This window comes from Melanerpes formicivorus, unplaced genomic scaffold, assembly GCF_026170545.1.
Source record: "Melanerpes formicivorus ecotype bairdi unplaced genomic scaffold, bMelFor1.0.p_v2 SCAF_22, whole genome shotgun sequence".
NCBI lineage: Eukaryota > Metazoa > Chordata > Aves > Piciformes > Picidae > Melanerpes > Melanerpes formicivorus.
The window spans coordinates 5,199,165-5,225,386 of NW_027142374.1; the positions used below are offsets into that span (position 1 = coordinate 5,199,165).

At 48.4% G+C, this 26,222-nt stretch overlaps 1 protein-coding gene across 7 annotated transcripts in view; it reads left to right on the forward strand.

The window, feature by feature from the left end:
* The window catches only part of ARHGEF9 (Cdc42 guanine nucleotide exchange factor 9), a 239,128-nt gene that overhangs the window by 150,907 nt on the left and 61,999 nt on the right, over nt 1-26,222 (forward strand). For all 7 annotated transcript variants that reach the window (XM_068151950.1, XM_068151951.1, XM_068151952.1 and 4 more), the window contains 2 exons: nt 12,792-12,971; nt 23,999-24,190. In XM_068151950.1, the coding sequence (XP_068008051.1) occupies nt 12,792-12,971; nt 23,999-24,190 (372 nt within the window). The remainder of the gene's footprint in view (nt 1-12,791; nt 12,972-23,998; nt 24,191-26,222) is intronic.

The following is a 26,222-nucleotide window of genomic DNA, read 5'->3' on the forward strand; positions in this document are numbered from 1 at the left end:
CTTGCCTGGCTGTGAGGTGGCTGCAGGGATGGTGCTGTGGGCAGTGAAGGGAGTGCTGGAGTCTGGGGATGCAGCTGCTCTCCTGCTGTGCCATGGAGATAGCTGCTGTCTCCCCCAGGAGGCACTGGTGATAACTTATGTTGCAAAACCAGTGTTGATGGCTTGAAAACAGACCTAATATTACGGGCTTTCCACTCTGTTTTGATTAGAGGCTGACAAGTGTAGATCCAAGCTGCAGTTCAGCTGAGGGAGGGGCTCATGGCATGTGTCTGTCTCCAATCACTCCTTTACAGAAGACATTTTGGCTGTGGCAACTTCCATAAAATGTGAGAAGCCATTAGACAGTGGCTTTCATTCATTCCTAACCTGAATGGAGAAAAGCAGCTTAGAGGTGATGGCTGCATATCCCCTTACTGATCTGGGCAATCCTTGTAAGAGGCTTGCAGGCACTGATGGCAATCTGGAGGAGTTACCCTCATTTAATTGTCATCAACTCGTTACCTTCCTGATGAGACAGCCCTGGACATCCAGGATTGTCTGTTGAGCTCTTAACAGGAAAAACCTATGGTAATGCAAAGTCAATAAGATGGGAGTAAGAATGTCATGTTAGCTACCTGGTGTCTCACTGCCCAGTGGGATTTTCAGTGGTTGGTTCTTGGGTTGCTGGACAGACTCCACTTGACAGTGGTTTGGCTGGCAGAGATGGGGCTGTGGTGTTCCATGCAGCGTTGCCTGAAGCCAGGGGTGCTTTCTGGGTGTGATCTGTTGGTTCTCCAACCATTGCTCACGTGGTGCTTGTGTTCAGTCGAAGCTCTGCTGCAAGCTCAGGGTCTTCAGAACACTTTGTAGGCGATTTTCCCCAGTTTGTGCTCATCTGCCAACAAGCCACTCCTTGACTGTGTTAGCCACAAGCTGCAGGGACTTCAGAGTATGAAATTAAGAGAGAGTGAGAAATTAAGAGACCAGAGCAGCACATGAGGAGCCTGAGTTGTGGTGATGCATTATTCTGGACATTACTCCAGCCTGGGCACTGCCACCACATTTGAAGTTCCAAGTTCTCATCTCTCCCTAAAAATACCTCTTCCCCCCCCCCCACATGATATCATTTTGGCCTCGTGCTTCAGTGGTGCTACACGTGAATTATGCATTAAGCCTATTACTGGAGCAGTGGTTTAATGCCTTGTGGTCCTAATGTGACAGGATCCAACCATCTCCTCCATATTTAAAAGGTGTTTTCAAACACGCTGCTGTGATTGATACCATGAAGGGGCTGTCACTGCTGGGTCCTTCCAACTTGGCCATCCAGGAACAATGTTTCTGTTTTGTATTTACAGCCCAACATTTGAATCCATTTCTCTTCATGATTTTTTAGACTCTGGCCAACTGTGTCACCTTTTCTAGGACAAAGTATCTACTTATGCTTTCATTAGTTCTGGTCCTGTCACTTTATTCATTTCACTGCCAGTGCCTGACCGTAGATAGAGAAGTTATGACATTGAGTAGCTCTGATGTATGTGCCTGAGCGTTGGAGCTGTGTGTCTGTGTGCCATTGCTTCCTGCTAAACACAGCTGAGATAGCTTAGCTCTGTCTCATCAGCTTTATAGAATCATAGGAACAGAGAATTATTGAGTTTGGGAGAGACCTTTGGAGATCATCAATCCCACCACTCACTTTGAGCTCACAATCTTGCCACTATTGCTAAGCTACTGCTATGCTGCTGCTGCTAAACCACGTCCCTCAGCATCATATCTATGCATCTTTTAAATACCTCCAGGGATGGTGACTCCACCACCTCCCTGTGCAGCCTGTTCCAGGGCCTGAGGTCCCTTTCTGTGAAGATTTTTTCCCCTAATATCCAACCTGAATCTCCCTTGGCTCAACTTGAGACTATTTCCTCTTGTCCTGTCGCTTGTTGCACATGAGAAGAGACAGACACCCACCTGCTGCAGCCTCCCTTGAGGTGGTTGTAGAAGGCAAAGTCTCCTCTCAACTCCTGAAGCTTTCAGCATAGTTGCTCTTATTTGGACCCGCTCCAGCACCTCAATGTCCTTCTTGTACTTAGAGGCCCAAAACCAAACCCGGTATTTGAGGTGTGGCCTCACCAAGCTGAGTTGAGGAGGACAGTCACATCCCTAGACTTTTGTGGTGGCTTCTGGCAGTTTTTCTGCAGCTTCACGGGCAAAGACCTGAACAAGCTGTGTGCTGGTGCCTCTGGGAGTAGCTGTGTTGTGTTGAGCCCACAGGGAGTCAGGTGTGTAATTTGCTCCTTATTTCCTTTTTGCTTTGGGAACTCCCATGCCCCAGAATAACAGGTGATATATACTTGAAAATAAGCAATCTCTGAACCATCAGGCACTCTTCCCCTCCCCAGAGCAATCACAATCTTCTCTCCCTGCAAAAACTCCTCAGTAGCTCCAGTGAGCTCAGTTTGCCTGCATTCACCCAGTCTGCTCTGTAGGAGAGAAGGCTTCTGCTTTCCAGTTGCAGTAAGGACAGGCTTCTTGGGGGGAAAAGACTCTGGATTTGGCATTCCTGGCATTTCCAGTCATGTCTCACTCATCCATGCATGAGTTTTGAGGTTACAAATTAGCTACAGCGTGGGCATAGGGGCAGGCAGGATGATCCCCAGAAGGCTTCCCCAGAGCTCAGTTTTGGGATTGGTTCTTTTTAATACCCTTATCAATGATTTGGATGAGGGGATCAAGGCACCTCAGTAAGTTGCAGATGATAACTGAAATACTGTGCTCGGGTTTTTTTCTGACTCCAAGAAGGACATTGAGGAGCTAGAGCATGTCCAGAGAAGGGCAGTGAAGCTGATCAAGGGTGTGGAGAACAGGTCTGGTGAGGAGCAGTTGAGGAAACTGGGGTTGTTCAGCCTGGAGAAAAGAAGGCTCAGGGGTGACCTTCTGGCTCTCTAAACTCCCTGAATGTAGGTTGGAAGACAGATGCATGTCTGTCTCTTCTGGTCTCAGGTTGCCCTAAGGAAGGTTTAGGTTGGACATGAGAAAAGATTTCTTCCCCTTGAGGGTTGTCAAGGCCTGGCCCAGGCACCTCAGGGCAGTGGAGGAGTCCCCATCCCTGCAGGGGTTTCAAAGCCTTGGAGTTGTGGTGCTGAGGGGCATGGTTTGGTGCTGACCTGGCAGTGCTGGGGTAATGGTTGGATTCAATGATTTTAGAGGTCTTTTCCAACCAAAATAATGAATTCTGTGACTTTGTAATCTCCATGTGGCTGGGTGCTCTGTACTTCTGCACTGTGGAAGGAACACCTGACATGATAGCTGTCTAGCTATGTGGTTTGATTAATCTCTGTGTATCAATTGGATCCCTTCACTGAGGGCTCAGTGGTCAGCCACAGACTCATGTCCCCCACTCTACAATAGGTATATATTGTAATATCCAGTTTTCTTCTTGTTGCTCTGCACCTTGGGCATCGAGAGTTAATGTCCCCAGCCCCTCCCCATGCCTTCAGTGGTCTCTACTCAACCCTTTGATGTTACCTGGCACCCTATTTGCTGCTGCAGCAGGGCTGGGGACATGGTTTGGTTATCCTGGCTGCCTCCCCTACCAGTACAGTGCAGGCTCAGCCCAGTAAAGTAAAGTTGGGCATAATCCAAGCTCTGGCTGTGTGTGAGGAGAGGTGATGTTCCCCTCAGAGCAGCTTAAACCTTGAGCCTGAGAACCTATCTCATAATTTATGAGTTTAAAAGATGGTGGTTGGTGGTTATTTGTAAGTACTCGCAAGATCTGTCATCAGACAAGGGGAGGCTTAATATCCCCAGCAGACCAAAGGGATTGGAAAGCAATTATGGTGACAGATGTGCCATCAAAGGAGAGACCTTGCTGGAGCTCCAGAGCCAATTAAAACCCACATGGGCAGAGCTTTATTGGGGTTCCTCTTGTTACTTGTCCTTCTCCTCATCGCTGCTGTGGTTTTACTGGCACTCTCAGCTCTCCAGCTACCCTCCACAGCTGGTGTTATTAATAGGGATGATATGGAGAGCAACCATAACAAGGTGGAGAACAGGGCTAATACTGTACCCTGGAGTCTACTTACAGGAGGTGAAGTGATTTTGTGTGTGGCAGGCAATGCCTTCTCAAGAAAATTTAAATTGGTGACAAATGTAATAACCCAGACCTAATGGACCTTTAGCTCTGGGCTCATTCTCTGCCTTTAGATCTATCTTAGAATCAGGGAATGGCTTGGGTGGGAAGGGACCTCTAAAGGTCACCTAGTCCAACCCTCCTGCAGTCAGCAGAGACATCTGCAACTAGAGCAGGTTACTCAGTCCCAAACAACCTGACCTGCAATGGTTTCAGGGATGGGACAGCTCCCACCTCTCTGGGCAACCTGGGAGAGAGTCTCACCACCCTCGGTGTCAAACATTTCTTCTTGCTTTCCAGTCTGACTCTTTCTCTTTTAGTTCAAACCATCACTCCTTGTCCTGTCCCAACAGGCCCTGCTCAAATGTCTGTCCCCAGCTTTCTTCTGGCCCCTTGAAGTCCTGAAAGGCCACCAGAAGGTTTCCATGCAGCTTTCTCTTCTCCAGGCTGAAAAATCCGAGCTCTTTCAGCCTGGCCTCGCAGCAAGCCTGGCCTCCCATCATTGCTGTGGCCTCGTCTGGCTCTGCTCCAACAGCTCCATGTCACTGCTGTGCTGAGTTGGCTCCAGCACTGCAGTTGGATTCTCAGCAGACAGGCAGAACCCCCTTCCTTGACCTGTTGGCCACAAAGCTTCCAACTAAGCGTGATAGTCTTTTCAGGACATGGGAGATCAGAGGCTCTCTCAATCAGCCTCTTTCAGCTGAAATCCAGCTATTAGTCAAATTCATCAAAGGGCTTGAGAGCAGAAAGAGAAATTCTTTGCCTTGTGCTTAACCTTTGTGTGATTGCACCTCTTCAGAGAAGCAACAAATCAAGTGGAAGTGCCCTCCCAGTAGTTTGGTCGCTGAGCCGTGCGGCGAATCCGCCATGATTTGGCATTATTCACTTTGTATAATTTCCAACAAGAGTGCTAAAAATAAACACACAATCAAAGGCACTATTGGGAGACTGTGCAGGAGCAGAAGTACAACATGATGGGGTGGGACGACATTTTCTTGTGTCCTTCCTTTTTGTCTGCTCCATCAGCTGAGTGAACCTGCCCCAGTTGTGAATGGCACCGAAACGTTGGATGGAAACACGGGCCGCAACTTCTGTTGTCTGTGCAGCTCAGGTGAGCACCCATCAAACCACTCCTGTGCTCCAGATACATGGATTTCATAGGGGAGAGAGAGGGTCAGCAGAGCTATGAATGCCCTCCTTGGGACTTTAAGAGGGTGGCATTGCTCTTGCAATAAACGGCCCCATGATAGCAGCCTTATCAGAGAATCACAGAATTGCTTTTGCTTGGAGAAGACCTCTAACATCATCAAGACCAGTCTTTTACCCAGCACTGCCAGGTCACCACTAAACTATGTCCCTCAGGACCACATCTACACACCTTTGAAACTTCTCCAGGGTTGGGGTGTTCACCACTGCTCTGGGCAGCCATGTCCAACCTAAACGTTCTCTGGTGCAACTTGATGCCATTTCCTCCTATCCTGTCCCTCGTGCCTTGGGAGAAGAGACCAGCCACCACCTGGCTCCAACCACCTTTCAGGGAGTTGTAGAGAACCAGAAGGTCTCCCCTCAGCCTTCGTTTCCCCAGACTGAACAACTCCATTCCCTCAGCTGCTCCTCACAAGACTTGTGCTCTAGACCCTCCACCAGGTTTGTTGCCCTTCTCTGGACACTCTCTAGCACCTCTCTGTCCTATCAATGTGTGTTGCAAGCCTTGAGCTCATGAGGGATCAATGCCATTAAAAGAGTGTAAAGGAGCTTGAGGTACCTTTCTTTTCAGTATGTGAAAAGCAAAGTGTTCTCATTTAGCTGGAGGTTGGCAGATCATCAGCATCCCCTCTTCTGCTGGGGATTGATTTCCACTGTGACCACTGATACTACTGAGAGTGTAGGTTTCTTTCCTCAGAACACCAGCACTTGGTAGCTTCTTGTTTGAAGATTTTTTTTGGCTGCCACAATTGTGGCCTTTTGAGTACAATGGGAGAGGCTGTTGATATTTTGCAGTGCTTTTATGTTGTCTGAAGAAAGGGCATGCCTGCACAAGGACAGCTGGAAGAAATGACATTGTCTTGCCACTCTTCTCCATCTCCCCTTCTCAGCCTGCTCCTATTCCTGCCTTCCCTCTCCTGTGGAGGACAGAGCTTATGTAATACTGATTTGAAAGGAAACTACCCAGAGCTTTTTTTTTCTCTTCACTCTTAGAACTCTACTGATGCATTAATAAATGATCTAATGGAGAAATATTTCCATGCTTTGAGATTATTCATGTTACCCAGAGGCTATGGTCCTAGGAATTTAGAAAGTTCTGAGGAGCTTTTGATCTATGGTCATAGAATCATAGAATCGTTGGGGTTGGAAGGGACCTTAAAGATCATCTAGTTCCAACCCCCTGCCATGGTCAATTTCTTCAGGTTTTTTGTGAAGATGTCTCTTCAATAAGTACATTTTGAATTAGTGACAAAGTCTGTGCTGGAAATTCAACATGGAAACTCGTGGGCTAAGAGTGATTGTTTGTCCCTGGAAGAGGTGTGGGTAGCTAACAGCGGTTCCTGTGGCCTAACCTCAAACCAAACCACTCTCCTAAGGAGACTTCTGCTATTTTGTGCTTGTTTCACTCTGCAGGCACCATTGAGGCCCTGCTTGCTTTCCCAGCTGGCCCATAAGAAGCCAGTAAGTGTTGATGAGTTGGGAATATTTAGCAATGCTTTACAGCCCTGGCTGACTTCACTAAAGCACGTTTCATCCTTGGCTGCCTCACTGCAGGCACTGGCTGAGGAGGAGCAGATGCTCACCTCCAGCTGTGCCTCATGGCTCTGGACAGGAGCAAAGTTGGGGGCAATGTACCAGATGCATCAGAGGCAGAGGTTCACCCTCTCTCCAAAATCTTCTTCCAAGAGAACCCATCTTGTAGAGCTGGAGCAAAGCTCCTTTGCATTGATGCAGCTGGCTCATGGCTGGTAGACTCAAACGCTGCAGGAGGCTGGACGACGCTGTAAACCTTGGTTTAGAGGTCACTGTCTGAAATGTACTTTACAAGAGCACCTTCAGTGGTTATCCTGGGCTTTTTTGACCAGGATGTGCTATAGCTATGAAGAAGCAGGAGATGAGAAGGTCTGTGGGACCTGCTGCTGCAGGTCTCCCACTTGTACGTTCCTTCTTCCTCTCCTTCATGAGTTTGCTCCAGACTTGCTCTAGTAATGCAGAGTGATCCACTGTGCCATCTAACAGCATCTCCTTCTTGTTGTTCCATTTTCATTTCCCTGGTTACTTGATGGGGAGAGTTACTTTATCTTGTTACCAATGCCATAAAGCCATAGCTAGGGAAAAAAAGCCCAGAATTTGCAAATTCCAGAGCCAAATGTCACTTTTGAGCTCCTTTCATGTATTCCTTGGAATCTAATGGTGTTAATGATAGTCCCTCAGGTTGAGGTCCTTGGAAAGCACAATGGAAGGAGGGAGGCAGTTGGGATCCTTCACCAGATGGGCATTTCTGAGCTTTCCCAGCACTGGTGAGGACAATCCCAGCTCAGAAGTTTGCAAGAATGTCCCACCACAATGTGTTTGCTGTGGTAGAGCTTTCAGCATCCCTTCCATGGCACACCATGGTGTGCCTGGATCAAGACCTCTTGGCTGGCACATGCTGGTGGCACAGCATCTCACAGGTCATGACTTGCAGAGTCCTCTGGAACCCCATTTGACTGTTGTCATTATATTTTGGCAGCACCTCAAATGTAATTCAGTATTTCCAGTGGCCAAGCTCCATCCTGGAAATAACACCGGCTGAGAAGAGAAAGGGAAAATCCACATGGACTTTGAATCTGAATGATTGAATCCCTTCCCACTGACCTGACTTGCTGCTCTGACAACAGTCACCTGTCTCTCAGGAGTGCCTTCACTAGGGGTCTTTAGAGGTTGTGACTGAATAGCTGGAGATGTGCAGAGCACTTTGGAAACCTGTAATAAAAGTCCCTGGAAAGGCTGATGTAAGTGATCCTGGTGATACCATGATGATACTACATCTCCTTAGTGTGTGCTCTGGAAATGGGTAGTTGTGCAGATAATTAGAATGTTGTCCTTCTTTCCTTTTCCTCATTAATTGTTTGTTTGTGGTGCTGGGATGTAGGAGAGGCTCCTTATCTGTGTATCCTGTTGAAACTGGATATTACTTTTTTTTCCTGTGGGAGTGGTCAAGCATTGGGACAGGCTGCCAAGGGAGGTGGTGGAGTCACCATCCCTGGAAGTGTTCAAAATGTGTAGTCATGGGACTTAAGGATAAGGTTTAATGGCCATGGTTGTGTTGGGTTGTTGGCTGAAGTTGATGACCTTGGAGATCTTCTACAATTGAGGTGATTCTATGATTCTTTTTGGCCATGGCCAGTTGCTAGGAGGTGAAGAAGGATCCATAATGAAGTGAGTCTGGTCTGTAGACCATGCACAACATCCCAGTAGTGAGTCTGGTCTTCTGCCTGATGAGAAGGGTTTTGTTTCAGCCCCTTCTGAGTGGTTGGCAGTGCTCTGAAGTCTCCCATAAACCAGTGAAAATCACTCTCAGGTCTGTTGTTTTGGAGTGCTCTTGGCATTTCTCCTGCACTGATGTTGAAAGTGCGGAGGAGATTTTTAATCTGGGCTCTTTAGTTTGAGCAACTGCAAGGGCAGTGCTCATGGGGGCTAGGACTTTGACCTGGGAGATGAGCAGTATGTAGGGTAGATCAAAAACAAAGGTCTATTATCACCTCTTGCATCTTCTTATGAGTAGGACATTTCCCTTAAGCATCAAAGTCCTCCTTAGTGTGAATTTACAAGGCTGAAATGTTATGAATCTTTGTGGTGGACACAATTTTATTATCAGCAACCCTCCCCTGCTGAGAGGCTGCTGCATCTGGGAGAGGGTGATTGGATAGTTGGCTGTTCCTCTTGGGGGTGATGATTGCTAAACCCAGTTGTTTGTTGCCCCTCTCTAGTGATGGCCAGATTGTGGATGGGATGAACACAAAGATGTTGGAAATGTGAACTCCTGCCTCACCCAATTAAAGACAGAGAAACAGTAATTTCTAAGACGTGATTCACCTCCTTCAAAGGTAGACAACTGAAATAGCTGAGATGAATCACGCTCCAGATGTGTCTCTTTCTCTTCACTGGTTGTAAAGGGGTCCAGATGACTGTCTCAGATGCTGTCTGGTAGACATCTAAAATCATGGGAGATAAATCCTTTCATGGTCTTTGGTTGACTAAGTCTGACCACAGTGCTAAGACCTAGATTTGAAAACCAAGAGACAGGAGCTTTCTGCAGTGAAGTGCTCCTGAGCTGAATTCTCTCAGAAAAGAATACTTTAAGCCTGACCTTTCTCTAGTTCTTCATCCCTTGCTGCTGCAGATGTCAGGTTGTGTCTCTGTAAACCTGCCCTGAACGAGTCAGACGGCTCCACAGATGCAGCAAGATGTCTTGCAAAATAAATTCGGATGGATCTTTTAATTTTAGCCTCTGACGTTCTCTCGGTACACCCAGCCCATGTGATGCTTGCAACTCAAACTCTGCCATCCCACTGCCCTCCTCTTTGTACAGACTGAGCTGGGTTTGGATTTTGGAAGCCCAAGACTTGCTCAGGGGCTTCCTGGCATGTGGATCCCTTTCTTGAGCTAATGAAACTTCTTTCCATTGAGAGTGAAGAGAGGCTGGCCCAGGTTGCCCAGAGAGGTGGTAGCTGCCCCATCCCTGGCACCATTGCAGGTCAGGTTGTTTGTGGCTCTGAGCAACCTGCTCTGGTTGCAGATGTTCCTGCTGACTGCAGTGGGGTTGGACTGGAGGAGCTGTAAAGGCTCCTTCCCACCCAAAACATTATGTGGCTTTCTGACATGGGACAAGGGCTGGAAAGGGCCAGCTAAAGAGGCCTTTCTTCTCTCTGCTGGCACTAGTCAGGGAAAACCAAGAACTTCCAGCCTTTGTTCTTAATACTTAAGAAGCACCTTGAAAAGCCACCATAGCTGAAAGCATATTCTAGGTCATAGAATAGAATAATTTTGGTTGGAAGGGGCTTTTAAGATCATCAAGTCCAACCTTTAACCAGCACCTCTAAACCATGTCCCTCAGCACCACACCTACATGGCTTTGAAATTTCTCCAAGGATGGGAAGTCCACCACTGTCCCAGGCAGCCTGGTCCAGGCCTTGACAACCCTTTTGGGAAAGAAGTTGTTCTTTGTGTGAAGTCTAAACATCTGTTGGGGTAACTTGAGGCAGTTTTCTCTTGTCCTACTACTTGTTCCTTGAGAGAAGAGACCAACTCCCACCTGGCTCCAACCTCCATTCAAGGAGCTGTAGAGAGCCAGAAGGTCTGCCCTCACCCTCCTTTTCTCCAGACTGAACAACCCCAGTTCATTCAGCTGCTCCTCACAAGACTTGTGCTCCTCATCCTCCACCAGTTTCATTGCTTTTCCTGGGCCTTCTCCAGTCTCTCAATGTCCTTGGAGTGAGGGGTGTTAACAGCAGAAAAAGGCTGAGCACAGTCCTCTCAAGTTCCTTCCAACTCTTGCTGCCGGCCAAGCTGTGCTCCTCAGAGCTGGGATTTTGTGCCCTAGGCTCAGAAATGCTGCTTTGCAAAGTCAGTCCCTCTGAAGCTTGGTTTCAGTGACGTTTCTGTGGCAGCCTGTGCCCAGAACTGCCTGTGTGTGAAGTGACAGCAAAGTCTATGTCAGCTGAAGCAGAAAAAGGAGAAGCTTGGCTTCTGCGTAATAGCTGTGTTCCTGGGTCACCATCAGTGGAGGGTGGACTAACATCCCCAATGGCATTAGCAGGAAGAGTGAGTGTCAGGCCAACCTCATTTCTTTGTATGACAAGAAAATGGATTTTCTAGACAAAGGGAAGCCACCCTGCCTCATTTTGTGGGAGAAGCTGGATGGAGAACTGCCATGAGGCACTGGTGGGAGATGGCCATGGGACAGAGAGTTTGATGTTAGGTGTTGCTGCAGGGTTTCTGTGACACTGTGATCAATATTTCATCCTGTTTCACAAATTCCTGGGAAGGGCTCTTTGGGGAATAGGATTTGGTCATCTGCGTTGAAGTTGCAGGACAAACATCTAGAGCTGGTGAGATGCTCAGGGGAGGGAAGAGCTGAGACAAGGCTGCAAGAGCAGAGCTTGGCTTAACCTGGGAAACTACAGGCTGGATGGTATCTGTAAACGTGACAAAGTGGAGACATTAGTGAAGGAGAAGAGCTTGGTCCAGGCAGGACAACTGATAGCTCTTAACTGGTCTGGAGGGGGCTTCCTTCAGATGTGAAGTCTTGATTCCTTCCAGGTCTGTCTTGGGGTCCTTTGTGGTTTAAACTGATTCCTATTTATGAAACCATCTAGGAAATCTGAAAGCATTTAGGAACCTTGAAAGCATCTAAACCCCTTGATTTAGGTTGCTAGCCTAGATTGAAGGGTTATCTGTAGCTGTTAGAGTCTTGCCATGTGGAAGGTCCACAGTGGTTGCAGTGCTGAACTCATTTTCTGAGAGCTGAAAATGTGGTTTGGAGATGAGCCCAAGTAGGTGTTCCGTGTGCCTTGGACAGAGGCAGTGCTGAGTGAGGTTCAGTTAATAAGCATATGGGTAGAGCCTGTGTGTGCTGGGCCTGTCATGCTGTTCCCTGCAGGATCCTGCAGCTGATGAAACATAAACACAATTTATTATTCCGCTGAAAAATGCAGGACTGTCCTTCTGAGGAGCAGCAGGTGTCCCAGGCATGGATGGGTGGTTTGACTGGTGGGTGCACAAGAATCAGTGTTTGGATGAGTCCTGCCTGCCAGCACTAAGGAGATGTTTAATATACATGAAATGATTTTCACGCATGTGAAGGAGGAAACTGGTTGGGTCCTTGTCACGGTGGTGGGCCAGCTCTGAGGTGACCCTGGGGAGAGACATTCAGTAGTCCTGTCAGACACAAGTCTGGCCTCAGTCCAGTTTCTAGTGAACAGGTCTCTGCACCGTGGAAACTGTCGCAGTAGCCAGATTTCTTGTGGGCAGAGTGAGGTTTGGATGTGCCACGGAGCTGGGCTGAGCTCCAGGTCAGGTCTGAAGCAGGACAGGAGGGTGCCACAGTGTCCTTCCTAGCCAGAGGAGTGTCTGGACATCACTAGCACCGGACAAATATGGAACTTCCAGTTTAAACCACCAAATGTTCTTGTAAATATGTTTGGAATCACTGGCTGGATTTGCATGGAAAACCTGTTTGATCCTTTAGCTGAGCAAATTTGCTCTGAAATGAAATCCTCTTTGCAGGACACCGTCACTTAGTGTTGCTATTTTGGGCAACATTGTGGGAAGGTTTTGGGAACATTATGGGGATGGTTTTGGGGACTGTACCTTCTACTAACCAAATGACACCTGGAATCTGTGTTCCTTGATAAATATGCATGCTCATGGTGGTGGTGGGAGGGGAGATGTTGCTTTTTCCTACATGTAGGGCCAAGACCCCAGGAGGTTCATCCACTTTGGTGCTCTTTGTCATGGCATGGTTAGGAGCAGAACAATGGTCTGTAGGAATGGTCTCAGGCTGGATTACATCAAGTGAGGGTGAAATGGTCATGGATTGGGATGGAGGGAAGTTGCTGGGCTTTGGCTGAGCGCTTTTTGTCTGTGCTGCTGCTGATGTGCATGTGCTGGTGTCAGGGGAAACAGACTTTTACTGACTGCTGGTTTTCTGTTTTCAAAGCTGATCAGTGGTGGTTCTATTGTAAGTGCTGAGGCAGTATGGGATCACGTCACCATGGCCAACCGGGAGTTGGCGTTTAAAGCAGGAGACGTTATCAAGGTCCTGGATGCTTCCAACAAGGACTGGTGGTGGGGTCAGATCGACGATGAAGAAGGATGGTTTCCCGCCAGCTTCGTGAGGGTGAGTGACTTTCTTCTTCTTACTGCTGCAATGAATCCCTGCCAACCATGCCCCCAACGGCTGATGGACTGAACCGAGCACTGTCTTTGTTGTCATTGCTGCTTATTACCAAGGTGTCTGTTTTCTGCCCCAAAAATGGAGCTCAAAGAAGGCTTCTGACAGCAGGATGAGACACTGGAGCAGGTTGCCCAGGGAGATTGTGCATGTCCTCTCCTTGGAAGTGTTCAAGGCCAGGCTGGACGAGACCTTGAGCAACCTGGTCTAGTGGAAGGTGTTAGGGAGGTTGGAACTGGATGATCTTCAAGGTCCCTTCCTTCCAACCCAAACCATTCTAGGAATCTATGAATAAAATGGGAGTGGAGCGGAGGGAGGCTGGAATAGATGTTGGCTCTGCTTCTTGTGTTTTATGTCCTCTGCTGTGGCTTTCGTGCAGCCTTAAGCAGTTCTTCTTTGGAAAACCAATTCAGTATTGTGTGGGCTACAAGTAGGTGATTTGATGGGACCGAAAAGTTCACACCAACTATAGATGACCCACATTTGGAAGAGCTTTCTGGTCTGCATGTAGCCCAGGGAGGTGTCAGCCCTCCCCTTTCCAAAAGCGGTGCTGCGTTTTGACTCTTCAGCGGTCTGAGATGCAAAATGACTTCACTAATTCCTCTGTGACCAGCTCTGGGTGTTTTTAAGGAGACAACCAATTTGTTTGTCCCTGGTTTTCTGCTGCAGCAGGTTTTGCTGTACCCAGACACCTCCAGTGGTGATTTGGCCTTTCACAAATAAGAAGGATTTGAACACTTAATTCGTTTTCTGCTCAGTATGTGTTAAAAAGGCAAAAGGGCAAGAAAATGCTTTTTTTGCTGTCGTCAGCTCCTGCCACGTTATTTGGGCACTCTTGGGCCTTCCTCAGGGAGCCAAGACATTGGTTTTGACCTTGTGAACTTCCTTCTCTTCCCTTCTGCACAGGGTTCAATAGGCGAGATCAGAGATTTAATTCCTTTGGAAGCTTTGGGGATATGGTTTGAAAAACTGAAGCTTTCTTTTGCCTTGTAAAATTGTCTGAGCAATGACTCTTTCCTAAGAGCCTTCCAGGCAATTTGACAAGCTCTGTAGCATCAAGGGGCTGAGTGTTCTCTCCAGAACACATGCTGAAGACCATGTTGCATCCCAGGGAGATTCCACATTTGCTTTGGTTGTCTGCCTTGCCCTCGCCTCCCTCTGAACCCTGCTTCTTTTGGGTAACCCTGCATCATCAGCATCCCTGTTTGACTACATCATTTCATCCCAGAAACAGCCATAAGGATTGGGAAAATGGGTTACAGTGCATGAGCTGGGTTAAAATGTGTGTGTGGTGACCACCACCAAGGGAACCCAGACTTTCTTCACTGCTACATAGATGCATAGAATGGCTTGAGTTGGAAGAGACCTTAAGAATCACCTAGTTCCAGCCACACTGCCATGGGAAGGGACACCTTCCACTAGACCAGGTTGCTCAAGACTCCATCCACCCTGGCTTTGAACATTTCCAGGCTTGGAGCCTCTACAGCCTCTCTGGGTAACTGTTCCAGTGTCTCACCACCCTCATGGGAAAGCATTTCCTCCTCATGTCTCATCTCAGTCAACCTTCTTTCGGTTTGAAGCCATCCCCCCTTATCCTGTGACTCCATGCTTTTGTCCAAAGCTCCTCCTCAGTTCTCCTGGAGCCCCCTTCAAATGCTGAAAGGCTGCTAGAAGATCTCCTTGCACCCTTCCTTTCTCCACACTGAACAATCCCAACTGCCTCAGATATTCTTCATAGCAGAGGTGTTTCAGCCTTCTGATACACATTCTTCTTGTGTTGGTGCTCCAGAGGTGGACATAGTCCTCAGGTGGGGTCTGAGCAGAGCAGAGAGGAACTGTGTCTCTGTACATGATTATTTTATCACCTGTGGTTCTGGTGATGCAGCTCTTGTGTCTCTCCTAAGTCTGGCCAGTGCTGAGAGCAAGAGACCAGTGACTGGAACTGGGCTGCTTGTGTGAAAACATTTCTAGTGATTCAGGCCCAGGACACAAACAGTGTTCAGTGTTTTGTTGAATGGACCACTGTGGGTCTGACCCTGCAGGCAGTGCAGGTAACAGGATGGGAAAATGGATTTGTATCGGGTGTGATCTAGATGAGAATCTTCTTGCAGAGCACACCCTGGCTGTGTGGCCAGCATGTCTCAGCTTGGTGCTCACTAAATTACAAAAATCCAACTGTCCCTTTATTTCTGCTTGATTTAGAGACTGAAATGTTCTGCACTGGCTGAACTTGTCAGGGCATTGACCAGTTTGCTTTGTGATTCTGGGGAAAAGGTTTAATATCCTTCTTTGGGTGATTATGTGAACGTGCTGTTCACAGCAGGTTTAACAACAGCCTCCTTTTGCACCATCCACTTCCTAACAAACCCCACCAGACACCTAACCCAACAACCCTGTTGACTCCCAGGCCTCAAGCTCATGGATCATTTGGCTGGGATGAGCTTTCCCTGCACTCTCTGAAGGCTGGGAGGATGTTTTTAGCAAGTGTGACAAACAAAAGAGAGGGTTGATGAATCTCAGAGTCCATTACAGAAATGTCTGAGCAGCATCCTGGAACAAACCTTGGTGCTTAGGTTCACAATGGCCCTACCAGTGCAAGTCTCTTGCCTGTTCCATCTCATGTCACAGCCCTGCAGCATGACTTCACTCCAGCAACATCAATCCTGCTATCAGCTCTGTGAGAGGCCAGTGTGGCTATTCGTTTCAGAGATGGTTGTTCAGCATGGGATGGGACCAGAGTGGTGCTCAGGGACCAGAGACCTGCCCTGGAACCAGCTGATGCTCTTGCAGAAGTGGGAAGCTGCAGCATTTTGTCCCCATGACTGATCATTCAGTCCTCCAACCCAGGGAGCGGGCATTTGAGCAAATCCCCACGGAGCTCTGGCACTCTCTGTCCCCAGCTCTGTAAGGGAGGCTGAAGGCAAACTTTTGCCCCTGGGGTTTCCCAACCCAAGCTGCCTTCTTCATGCAGCCCACTTGCTGCTGGGCCTCTTCTGAGAGAACTGCCACTTGGATTGTCATCTACGCTCCTCTGCAGGCTGAGGTCGCTTTCTTGCCTCTTCATTTCTATTCTCGCACATTCCCCACCTCCCCCTGCTTCACTCTCTCTGTCTTTCTTGGTAAATCAGTTGAACCAGATGCCTGTAAAACCTTTGGGGCCTTTAGGGAAGGTGCCTGTAATCCCACTTTCAGTTGTAGGGTCGTGGTGGAACATTTATGCTCCTTCAGGGTCTTGTCAAGGACTGTTTAACCTGAACCCTTTTTGCTTTCCTCTTTTCTCCATGTTATTGCTTTGGATTTCTTCTTCTGATCACTCTTTCATAATGAGGAGGCTGGGGTTTTTTTCCTCTCTGTTGTACTTTGAGCCCTGCTTTTTGAAGCTGATGCCAGAAAACTGCCTGATTTAGCCTGGGTGGTTCTAGTTTTACTTGCAAAAGAATCACTTGGCTATAAATCTCTATTTCTCTTATGCAAGTGCAGGAGGAAAAAGGACCAACGTGTTGCATACTAGAGGATGAAAAGCAGATCAAGTAAGGGATGACAGGGCAAACCAGACAGGTAGAAAACCAGAACAGAATCCTAGAATGCCCAGTTGAAAGGGACACCAAGGATCATCTGGTCCAGCCTTTCTAGCTAATAATATAGTTGAAAAGAGATGGCTCAGCACCCTATCAGGAATGTCAGGATATTTTGGACTGCTGGGCTCCTGTGGGTACTATGATAGGGTGCAGGAGAAGGTCACTGCAAAGTCAGCTTCCTCTAAACAGTCATTTGGATCAATTCTGAGGACAAAACTGGGCTGGAAACCTAGTTTGCAATGAGAAGTCTGACACTGCTTGCTCTCCAGCCAGATCATATGAAAATCTTTGGCAAAGCATTTGGTGCTCGCTCAACCTCATAGCAGGAAAAATGCACATTTGCAAGTGCAGAGGGAAACAGTGATGACCTGCTGGCTCCCTTGGCCTGTTTCATGTGAATAGTTGGGGGATTGCAAACAAAAACCAGGCTGGAATTGTCTCATACAGGAATTGTTGTCTCCATGCATAGTACCTGCAGTTGTCCTCTTAGTAGCTTGAGACGTGAATAAAAGCAGGAAGGAAATAGGAAAGCTGTGGAGTTTTGGGAGCACAGGAACTTCCAAGCAGAAGTGGGATGATAAAGTGATGCTTCTTTTGGGGGAAGATAAAAAGCACAGCAGAGAAGTAGAATCTGGAGCTGGTAATGGTGAATGGTTTCCTGCAGGAAGCTTCTGTGCTCAGGGAGAATGTTATGAAACCCTGTAAGTCATCGGGGAGGCAGAGGAGAGCTACAGAACCAGACTTAAGGCTGAAGAATGAGCTGGGTTTAGGACAGAAACTAGCATGGTAGGGGTTGGAAGGGACTTCTGGGCATCATCTAGTCCAACTCCCCTGCTAAAGCAGGGTCACCCACAGCCTGCTGCCCAGGATCACAATGTCTAGGTGGGTTTGGAATGGGCACAAACAGGAATCCAGGAGGTTCCCACTGAACAGGAGGAAAAACTTCAGTGTGCAAGTGCTGGAGCCCTGGAGCAGGCTGCCCAGAGAGGTTGTGGAGTCTCTCTCTCTGGAGAGCTTCCAAAGCCAGCTGGCCATTGTGATCCTGGGCAAGCTGCTGTGGGTGCCCCTGCTTGAGCAGGGGGGTGGACTAGATGACCTCCAGAGGTTCCTTCCAACCCCTTTTCCCCATTCAAGGATAGGGGAACATTGTAGCGCCTGGTTTTGAGTCATTGTCCAGAAACAAAGGCAGATGGTCCTCAAAGGTGTGAGCAATGAATGGTGTATGAATTACCTGTAGTCTGTAACTCTTAGATAGGAGGAACTGCAGGGGTGGAGCAGTGCAGTGATGCTCTGTGGGTCCCTCTCACCATTGCCTAGGTTTCCCCAGGTGTCGTAATTTTAGGTTGATTTTCCTGCTGAAAAGCTGCCTTTGACCCACTTTATTTTGTGCTGCTAGAGGAGAAGTGCTGGAGAAACTGGAATGAGCTTTCAAGGCATCAAAGGAGACTCTGAATACAAAGTCTTGTCTGAATTCCTGTCAGCTGATAGCTTTATTGGGTAGGTGGGTTTAGCTTTCATTCATGGGAGCAGTGAATGCTGTGTATTGAAGGCATTGTCTCAGGAGCCAGTCACACCTTCCTGCCCCATCTGCTGGGGTTGGGTTTGCCTTTAAGACCTTCCTGTACACGTAGGGACGTGGATGCAGCAGCACATCCCTCACCTGCTTCTCCACCCACAGCAGCCACTGCATTAGCACCGGTGTCAGTGCCACCAAGGCGAGGTCTTGCACACAGAAGGAGATGTGGCATTTACCTGTTGGACAAAGAAAGCAGGATGTGCTGCAGTGTCTGCTGCAGTTGGTGCCTTCTAAAGGAGATTTGAATTCTCCCGTGGCAAATCCAGCACAAAAATAGCTGCTGGTGGAGGTATGGCCCACGGCACGAGCAGCCTGCCAGCCACGGGATGCACTGCAGCCAAATTGGGGGGTTGGTTTCTTTCCTAAATTCAAGCAGTGTTTTAGCATCCAAATGATGCCTGTGCTGATTGCAGCTGCTGTTGTCGTGACAGCTCATGCCACTCAGCTCAGCATCAAAGAAAGCCACCACAATCCTGGCCTGCATCAGGAATGGTGTGGCCAGCAGGAGTAAGGAAGTGATAGTGCCCCTGTACTGGCACTATGGAGGCTGCACTTCAAATCCTGGGGGCAGTTTTGGGCCCCTCACTCCAAGAACAAGAGTCCAGAGGAGGGCAATGAAGCTGGTGAAGGGTCTGGAGAGCAGCTGAGGGAACTGGGGCTGTTTAGTCTGGAGAAAAGGAGGCTGAGAGGGCTCCTCGTTGCTCTCTACAGCTCGCTGAAAAGATGTTGCAGTGAGGTGGGTGTTGATCTCTTCTCCCTAGTAGTGATAGAATGAGAGGAAACAGCCTGAAGTTGCACCAGGGGAGGTTTAGGTTGGATTTTAGAAATAATTAGATTTTAGGAACAATTTCTTTCCTGCAGGAGTGGTCAGGCACTGGAACAGGCTGCCCAGGGAGGTGGTGGAATCACCATCCCTGGAGGCCTTCCAGAAATATGTGGCACTCTGGGCCATCGTTTGATGGCCATGGTGGTGTTAGGTTGATCTTAGAGGTCTTTTTCAACCAAAACAATTTTATGATTCCCAGGAACAGCATCCCAACCCCAGTTCCATGCATTCCCTGTGCCTCCAGCCTGCCTGGGGAAAGGCAATGAGGCTGGGGCTGGCTGGGACAGCTATATGAGCACCTGGAGCATCCTTGGGCCTGCCAGGTCTTCACCTCCTCTCTAAATGTAGGGAAAGGACATGCCTCTGGGCACTTGCAGAGCTCAGGAGAGTCTGTGCTTCCTCCTGAGGACAGAGAGAGGCTGTGCCCGGATCGCTGGAGGGACACACGGAGACTGATGATGTTTTACTTATGCAAAGCTCTGCACCATGAGCCCTGCTTGATTGCAAATAAGCAACTGATCTTTTTAATCCAGTAGAGTCCAACAGAGCGTGCACAGAATGCAGTGCCAGGACTGGAAACAAGGGCACAGCACAGGCTAACCACCACCTTAGGGAAGAATCAGAGAATTGGTTTGGTTGGAAAAGACCTCTAAGATCATCAAATCCAACCATTAACCCAGCACTGCTAGGTCACCACTAAACCATCTCATTCAGCACCACATCTCTAGGGCTTTGAAACCCATTGAGAGATGGGGACTACACCACTGCCCTAGGCAGCCTGGTCCAGGTCTTGACAACCCTTTGGGGGAAGAAATTGTTCCTCATGCCCAACTTAAATCTCCCCAGGCAACTTGAGGCCATTTCTTGCTGTCCTGTTGTTTGTTCCTTGGAAGAAAAGCCTGGCCCCATCCTCTTGCCCCCCACCCTTTAGCTTCTACTGAGCATTGATCAGATCCCCTCTCAGGCTGCTCTTCTCCAGGCTCAACAGCCCCAGGGCTCTCAGCCTTTGCTCCTCACAGAGATGCTCCAGGCCCCTCAGCATCTTTGGAGCCTCCCCTGGACTCCCTCCAGTAGTTCCCTGTCTCTCTTGAACTGGGGAGCTTACAACTGGGCACTGTACTGCAGCTGATTTGCACATACCAAGAGTAAGCACAAAACCAAAGTCAAGACTGTTTGAATTGAAAAGGCCAACTAGAGACAGGTGTGTTTGGAAGCTCTCCAGAGAAGGAGACTCCACAGCCTCTCTGGGTAGCCTGGTCCAGCATTTCAGGCAGGAGAACATTTTTGGCAGGGTCACTTGTATCTAAACATGGTGAACACCCTACTTAGAGGTGACTGTGGACTGGGCTAAAATAAGGACTTCTGTAGCATTGTCTAAATCAACTAAACATGACATTTCATAACTTCCTGGGTAAAACAGTGTCACCCCCAGTTTGCCTCTTCCACCTCTTGTCGCCTGCAGCACACCAGCACTGCGGTTTGAGCGAGCAGGTCAGTGAAGCAGAGAGGATCTGGCTTGAGGTGGTAGTGTTGGGTCAGAGGGGACATTTAACACTCTTAAGGGCAACCTTCCCTTCCATCAGCACAGCCCAGCTCCTTCTCAGTGTGGGCACAAGAGGATCTGTGAGGTGAAGCTGCAAAATCAACCATCTACGTCAGACCAAAGGTCCCTCTCACCAAAGTGTTGCTCATGGATGAGCACAGGAGTGTGGTGAGCCCTCAGTCATGTATTTAGTCTATGTTTCAAACTGTGGGTGAGCTTTTCTGTGAGTTTCCTAGACATGAAGTCTCTCAGCCTCACAAATATCAGTGAAAATGTCACTGATGAGGGCAATGATCCCCATTTATTGATGGGAAAGGCCTCCACCAGTTGAAGACACTGACCCAAGATCAGCAGCAGGGTTGCTGGTGTACCTCATCTTCTGAGAGTCATGGTCCAGACCTCAAGTGACCCCCTGAGAGAGTGATCCTTGCTTGAATTATGGAGAATTTAGAGGTTAAGGCAGAAAGCTGGAACGTTTGAACAGCACAGTGGGATGAATCCTTTCAGCAGCTCAGGTTGGAGAACATGGGGTGGAAGGCACCTTCATCTTCCTCTCTTGCCAATATAACTGTTGCATTTGTTTGTAATCAAATGAGAACTCATCTAAACAGTAAGTTTTGTCCTTTAGGGAACACGAATCCTAGCAGGAAGGAGCAAAAATTTCATTAAGGCAGGCAAGCAGGACTCTGGAGATTCCAGATGTGGAAGCAGGGAACGTTCTTGCAAGGCACAAAAACCAGACCAAACTGTGAAGGTTTTTGGAAACCACAAAAGTTTGCAAACTTGCTGTTTGCCTTAGAGTCTCAAAGCCTTCAGGGTTCATGTTTTCAAGCTTTCACCTCTCTGCTATTAGGATTAGATCTTTTCTTCTTTATCTTCTAAATGAAAATTGAAATTCTCCTGATGACTTGACTCCAGGAGGTAGAGCTTTAAAAATATCCTCTGTTGGCCACCTAACAGGAGTGTCATGAAACTTGCTGCCAAGCTGTTCCAATTGGGATTGGGAGAGCTGCAAAATACCTTCTCTGAGGTGCAGGAAGGTAGGTCACAGGAGCAGGGCGAAAAGTCCAGCCTTTTATTGCTTTGGGAGGTTTAATCTTTTCAGTTTGCATTGGTGTGGATGTTCTGCTAGAGAAGAGATGGGTTTCCTTCAAACATCTCAGCCTCTTGTAACTCCCTATAGGGGGGCAAAACTGGGAGCTGTAAGAAGTGGTTTAGCAGAGAACGATACTGGTTAGGAAAGCAGGGCAGAAGCATGGGCAGAATTAGGTTGTAACAGCTCTTACCACTGCAAAAGAGGACTGGAAGGTGAGCTTAAGGATGCAGTTGGTTTCCATGTGCTGGACAGTGTCACTTGTTTATAGTTGGATGTAATTTTACACTTGAAAGTCTTCAGTATTTGGGGTTTACATGCAGAGGAGCTTCATTTACATCAGAGCTCAGGTGACCCTGAGTTGTGCTGCTGCAGCAAGGTTGTACTTCTGTCTAAAGCAAGAGTATATATGTCTGGTTGAAGGTTAATTTCATGTTTACAAACTGCAGTGAGCCAAATCTGAGTTGGTTAGTTATTTTTTATTTGGGGGGAAATGTAACAGTAGGAGACATTTGATCCATGTCTTCTGGTTCAAAGACTCAGGGAGAGTGAGGCAGTGTTATCTTGAGTTTACAAGTTCATAGAATCATGGAATGGTTTGGGTTGAATGGACCTTTAAAGGTGCAGAGCCCCCAGCAACCTGACCTGCAGTGGTTCCAGGGATGGGCAACCTGGGCCAGGCTCTCACGACCCTCAGTGTGAAACATTTCTTCCTTCTTTCCAGTCTGAGTCTCCCTCTTTTAGTTTAAACCATCATCCCTTGTACTGTCACAGCAGACTCTGCTCAGAAGTCTGTCCTCAGCTTTCTGATCAGCCCCTTGAAGCCCTGAAAGGCCACCAGAAGTTAAAGAGATTTATTTATAGTTTTATTTGATGATGGGAAAACAATCCAATCTGCTGAAAAGGCTGTGACCCTTTCTCATTGGTTTTGTGGTTTGTTCCAATGTAGAGTATCCAGTGCTGAGAGGCGCTCCATCCTGTCCAAAGCTGCCCTCATCTGCCCCAGGTTGTTGGAGCTTTATTCAGCTGGTCTGATCTCAGTGCAGCTTTGGATGCTGAGATGGGGAGTTCACCTGAGCAAGAATGGCTCTTCATGTGAAATGATGAGGAAAGCTGCTGTGAAATGGAAATCAATGCTCACTCACACCCCCCAGCCTGGGAAGCTTAAAAACCAGTGCCACAGCCTGGTGAGCCTGGGCTGATGTTCACCTTCATTCAGATTCCTGAACCAGATGTATCTTGACTTTCATAAATCAGTCACCTGCAAAGGCTTTATCACAGACTCACAGAATCACAGCATGGTAGGAATTAGAAGGCACCTCTGGAGATCATCCAGTCCAACTTCCCTGCTAAGGCAGGTATGCCTAGATCAGCTTGCCCAGGATCACAATGTCCAGGTGGGTTTAGAATCTCTCCAGAGAAGGAGACTCCACAACCTCTCTGGGCAGCCTGCTCCAGGGATCCAGTACCTTCATACCAAATAATTTTCTCTTCCAGTGCAGGTGGAACCTCCTGGGTTCCAGTTTGTGCACCTTGCCCCTTGTCCTGTGTCTGGTTACCACTGAGAAGAGTCTGGTCCCATCCTCTTGTCCCCCACCCTTTAAGTTCTTGCTGAGCATTGATCAGATCCCCTCTCAGGCTGCTCTTCTCCAGGCTCAACAGCCCCAGGGCTCTCAGCTGTTCCTCCTCACAGAGATGCCCCAAGGCCCTCAGCATCTTTGGAGCCTCCCCTGGACTCTCTCCAGTAATTCCCTGTCCCTCTTGAACTGTGGAGTCCAGAACTGGACCTGAACTCCAGATGTGGCCTCCCTAGGGCAGAGAAGATGGGGAGGACAACCTCCCTGAACCAGATGGTCATGCTCTTGACCTTCTCAAATCAGTCACTTGTAAAAAGCTTATCCCTCCTTGCAGAGAGAGAGACCCTAGCTGATGGTGTGCAGGACCTGGGACAAGCAGTGCTTTACCCTACTCACAGCAGGTTTAGGTTGGGCTGGCTTACAGGTGTGTGTGCATCTTGCTTCACAGCACTTGGCAGCAGCCAGCCCCAGGAGCCCTTTCACGTGGTTATCTTGTGTCTGGGATCAAAACCATCAAGACTTGAAAGCTCTTCTTATGCAAGAGGAGCTTGGCAGTGTGTGGGGAACCATTTGGGGCTGGTTGCACCAGTCCCAACGTGGCCTGTCTGGGCTAGGAGCTGTGGTGGACGCCACAGCAAATCTCTGGCAGGAACATCACTGTTGCCCTGAGGAGGGAGTCAGTCCCAGGGTCATGCAACCTAAGCCCCAGCTAGCTTTCACTGGCTGGCTTCCTGCTGCTTTGCTGAGTAATCCTCTTGCTCTCCCTTCTTCTCCTCACAGCTATGGGTGAACCAAGAAGATGGTGTGGAGGAGGGAACCAGCGATGTGCAGAATGGTCACTTGGATCCAAGCGCCGACTGCCTGTGTCTCGGCAGGACCGTCCAGAACCGAGACCAGATGAGAGCCAACGTCATCAATGAGATCATGAGCACGGAGCGCCACTACATCAAGCACCTCAAGGACATTTGCGAGGTGCGGGGGCGCTGTGACACCAGGGGGCACGGGTGGGCTGCCGAGAACTCAGGAGGGGCTTTGTCCTGGGGGGGTGAGGGGAAGGATCTGATGATCCCTTGGAGTCTCGAGTCTAGAGAGGAGCAGCACTTTCTGCTGGATCTGATAATTACCTTTAGTTTGTATTCACTTGAAATTGTGATTTTCTTGACCTTTTCTCATACCTCTTTGACTAAGAAATGATGAAGCTGAGATCCCTCAAGCAGGCCGATTAATTAGAACCCAAGGCCGTCCACTTCTGAACTTATGATTGAGGAAACCAGGTTGTAATTAAACCAATCAGTTCCCCATTTCATCTTCATTGTCCTCACTGCAAGAAAGATATTGAGGTCCTGAAGTGCATTCAGAGAAGGGCAATGAAGCTGTTGAAGGGTCTGGAGAACTGGGCTGTTGAGGAGTAGCTGAGGGAACTGGGGGCTGAGGAGAGACCTGGCTCTCTGCAACTCCCTGAAAGGAGGTTGAAGCCAGATGGGAATTGGTCTCTTCTCCCTAGTAACAAGTAATAGGACAAGAGAAAATGGCCCTAAGCTGGCCCAGGGGAGGTTTAGATTAGGTATTAGAAGAAACTTTTTCACTGAAAGAGTTCTCGAAGGCTGGCCCAGGCTGCCCAGGGAGGTGGTTGAATCCCTGTCCCTGGAGGTGCTTAAAAGACACAGAGATGTGGTGCTGAGGGACGGGGTTTAACACCAGGCTTGGTAGAGTTAGAGAATGGTTGAACTTGAAGAGCTTGAAGGTCTTTTCCCTCCAAAATGATTCTGTGGTTCATACTGGGTTCACAGCTTCTCCTGGCTCAGAATGGTTCCCATGTGCCTTATCTTATGGTGAGACTGGGAGCAACACTTCTTCACCATGGGAATGTTTATCTGGTGTAAGGGAACCAGCAATAAATGAACGCTGGTGACTGACCCCATACATCCTCAACTTGGTTCTTCTTCATGATGTTACAATTAACCACTGCAACCCTTCCTTGCTGTCCTGCAATGTACAGAGTTAGTGCCGTGAGCAAAGCCCCAAGTGCAGTGCATGTGGTGCTGGGTGTTCAGGAAGGGGAATGCATGGTGCTGCAGCACAGCCTGGACATTATGATTAGAGCTTATCACTAAGTGGCAGAGATTTGCTAGCACTAAAATCAAAGTCCATGGCTTTCAGATCATCCCTCTGTACATTTGGGACTTAGAAAGCCTCTGCCCAGTCTTCAGGAGTCAGTGTGGTGAAGCCCCTTGTGACTTCTGCTAGGAATAATGTCTTCCTCCCTTCTTTCTCACTGCTTCTCCATTGACGAGGTGAAGCAGCCATCCAAAAAACATCTGGGATGCCTTTCAAACATGGAAGAGTCTTGGGATTTCAGTTGGGAAACAAATGAGCTTAATTTTGCTGTGCTGTCAGTCTGAGGGCTTTGCAGTGAAGAAGGGAAGAACTGCAGGAGCTTCCTCCTCCACATATTGTTTCATTTCCTGCATTGGCACTTTGGTGTTGAGAAACTAAACCAACCTCAAGTTGCATTTCTCATCCATCTCCCCGTGCTTTTGCCAATCAGAGTCTCCTGAGGGGCAGGCAGGTATGGCTTCAGTGACATCTGTGGGGTGACACTGATTGACAGCACCTAATGATGTGTCCCAGATATGAAAGAGATCTCTAAGGCTCACTCTTCATTCTAGTTGATGCAAAATGGTATTGAGGGAATAAATCTTACCTCCAGGTAGAGCACCAGGAAATGATTCAGCTCCTTCTCTTAAAGAAGGAGGAGGACTGAAATAGGCATTCTCATCTGGAAAATGATGGGCTGTCCCTCCCTTGTTGTGCTGGCTTTAATCAGATCATCTGTTTGCTGTAAGAAGGCTTGGGGCCAGCTCAGTCATCCTGGGCATTTGGCATGGCATGGTGTGGCTCTTCCGTCTGTGCAAGAGAGGAGTGGGGCTGGAGGTGGAAGTTGCCTAGCTTGAGGTCCTCCCAGTGCTGCTGCATGGATTTGTGTGGAGGTGATTTCTGTACT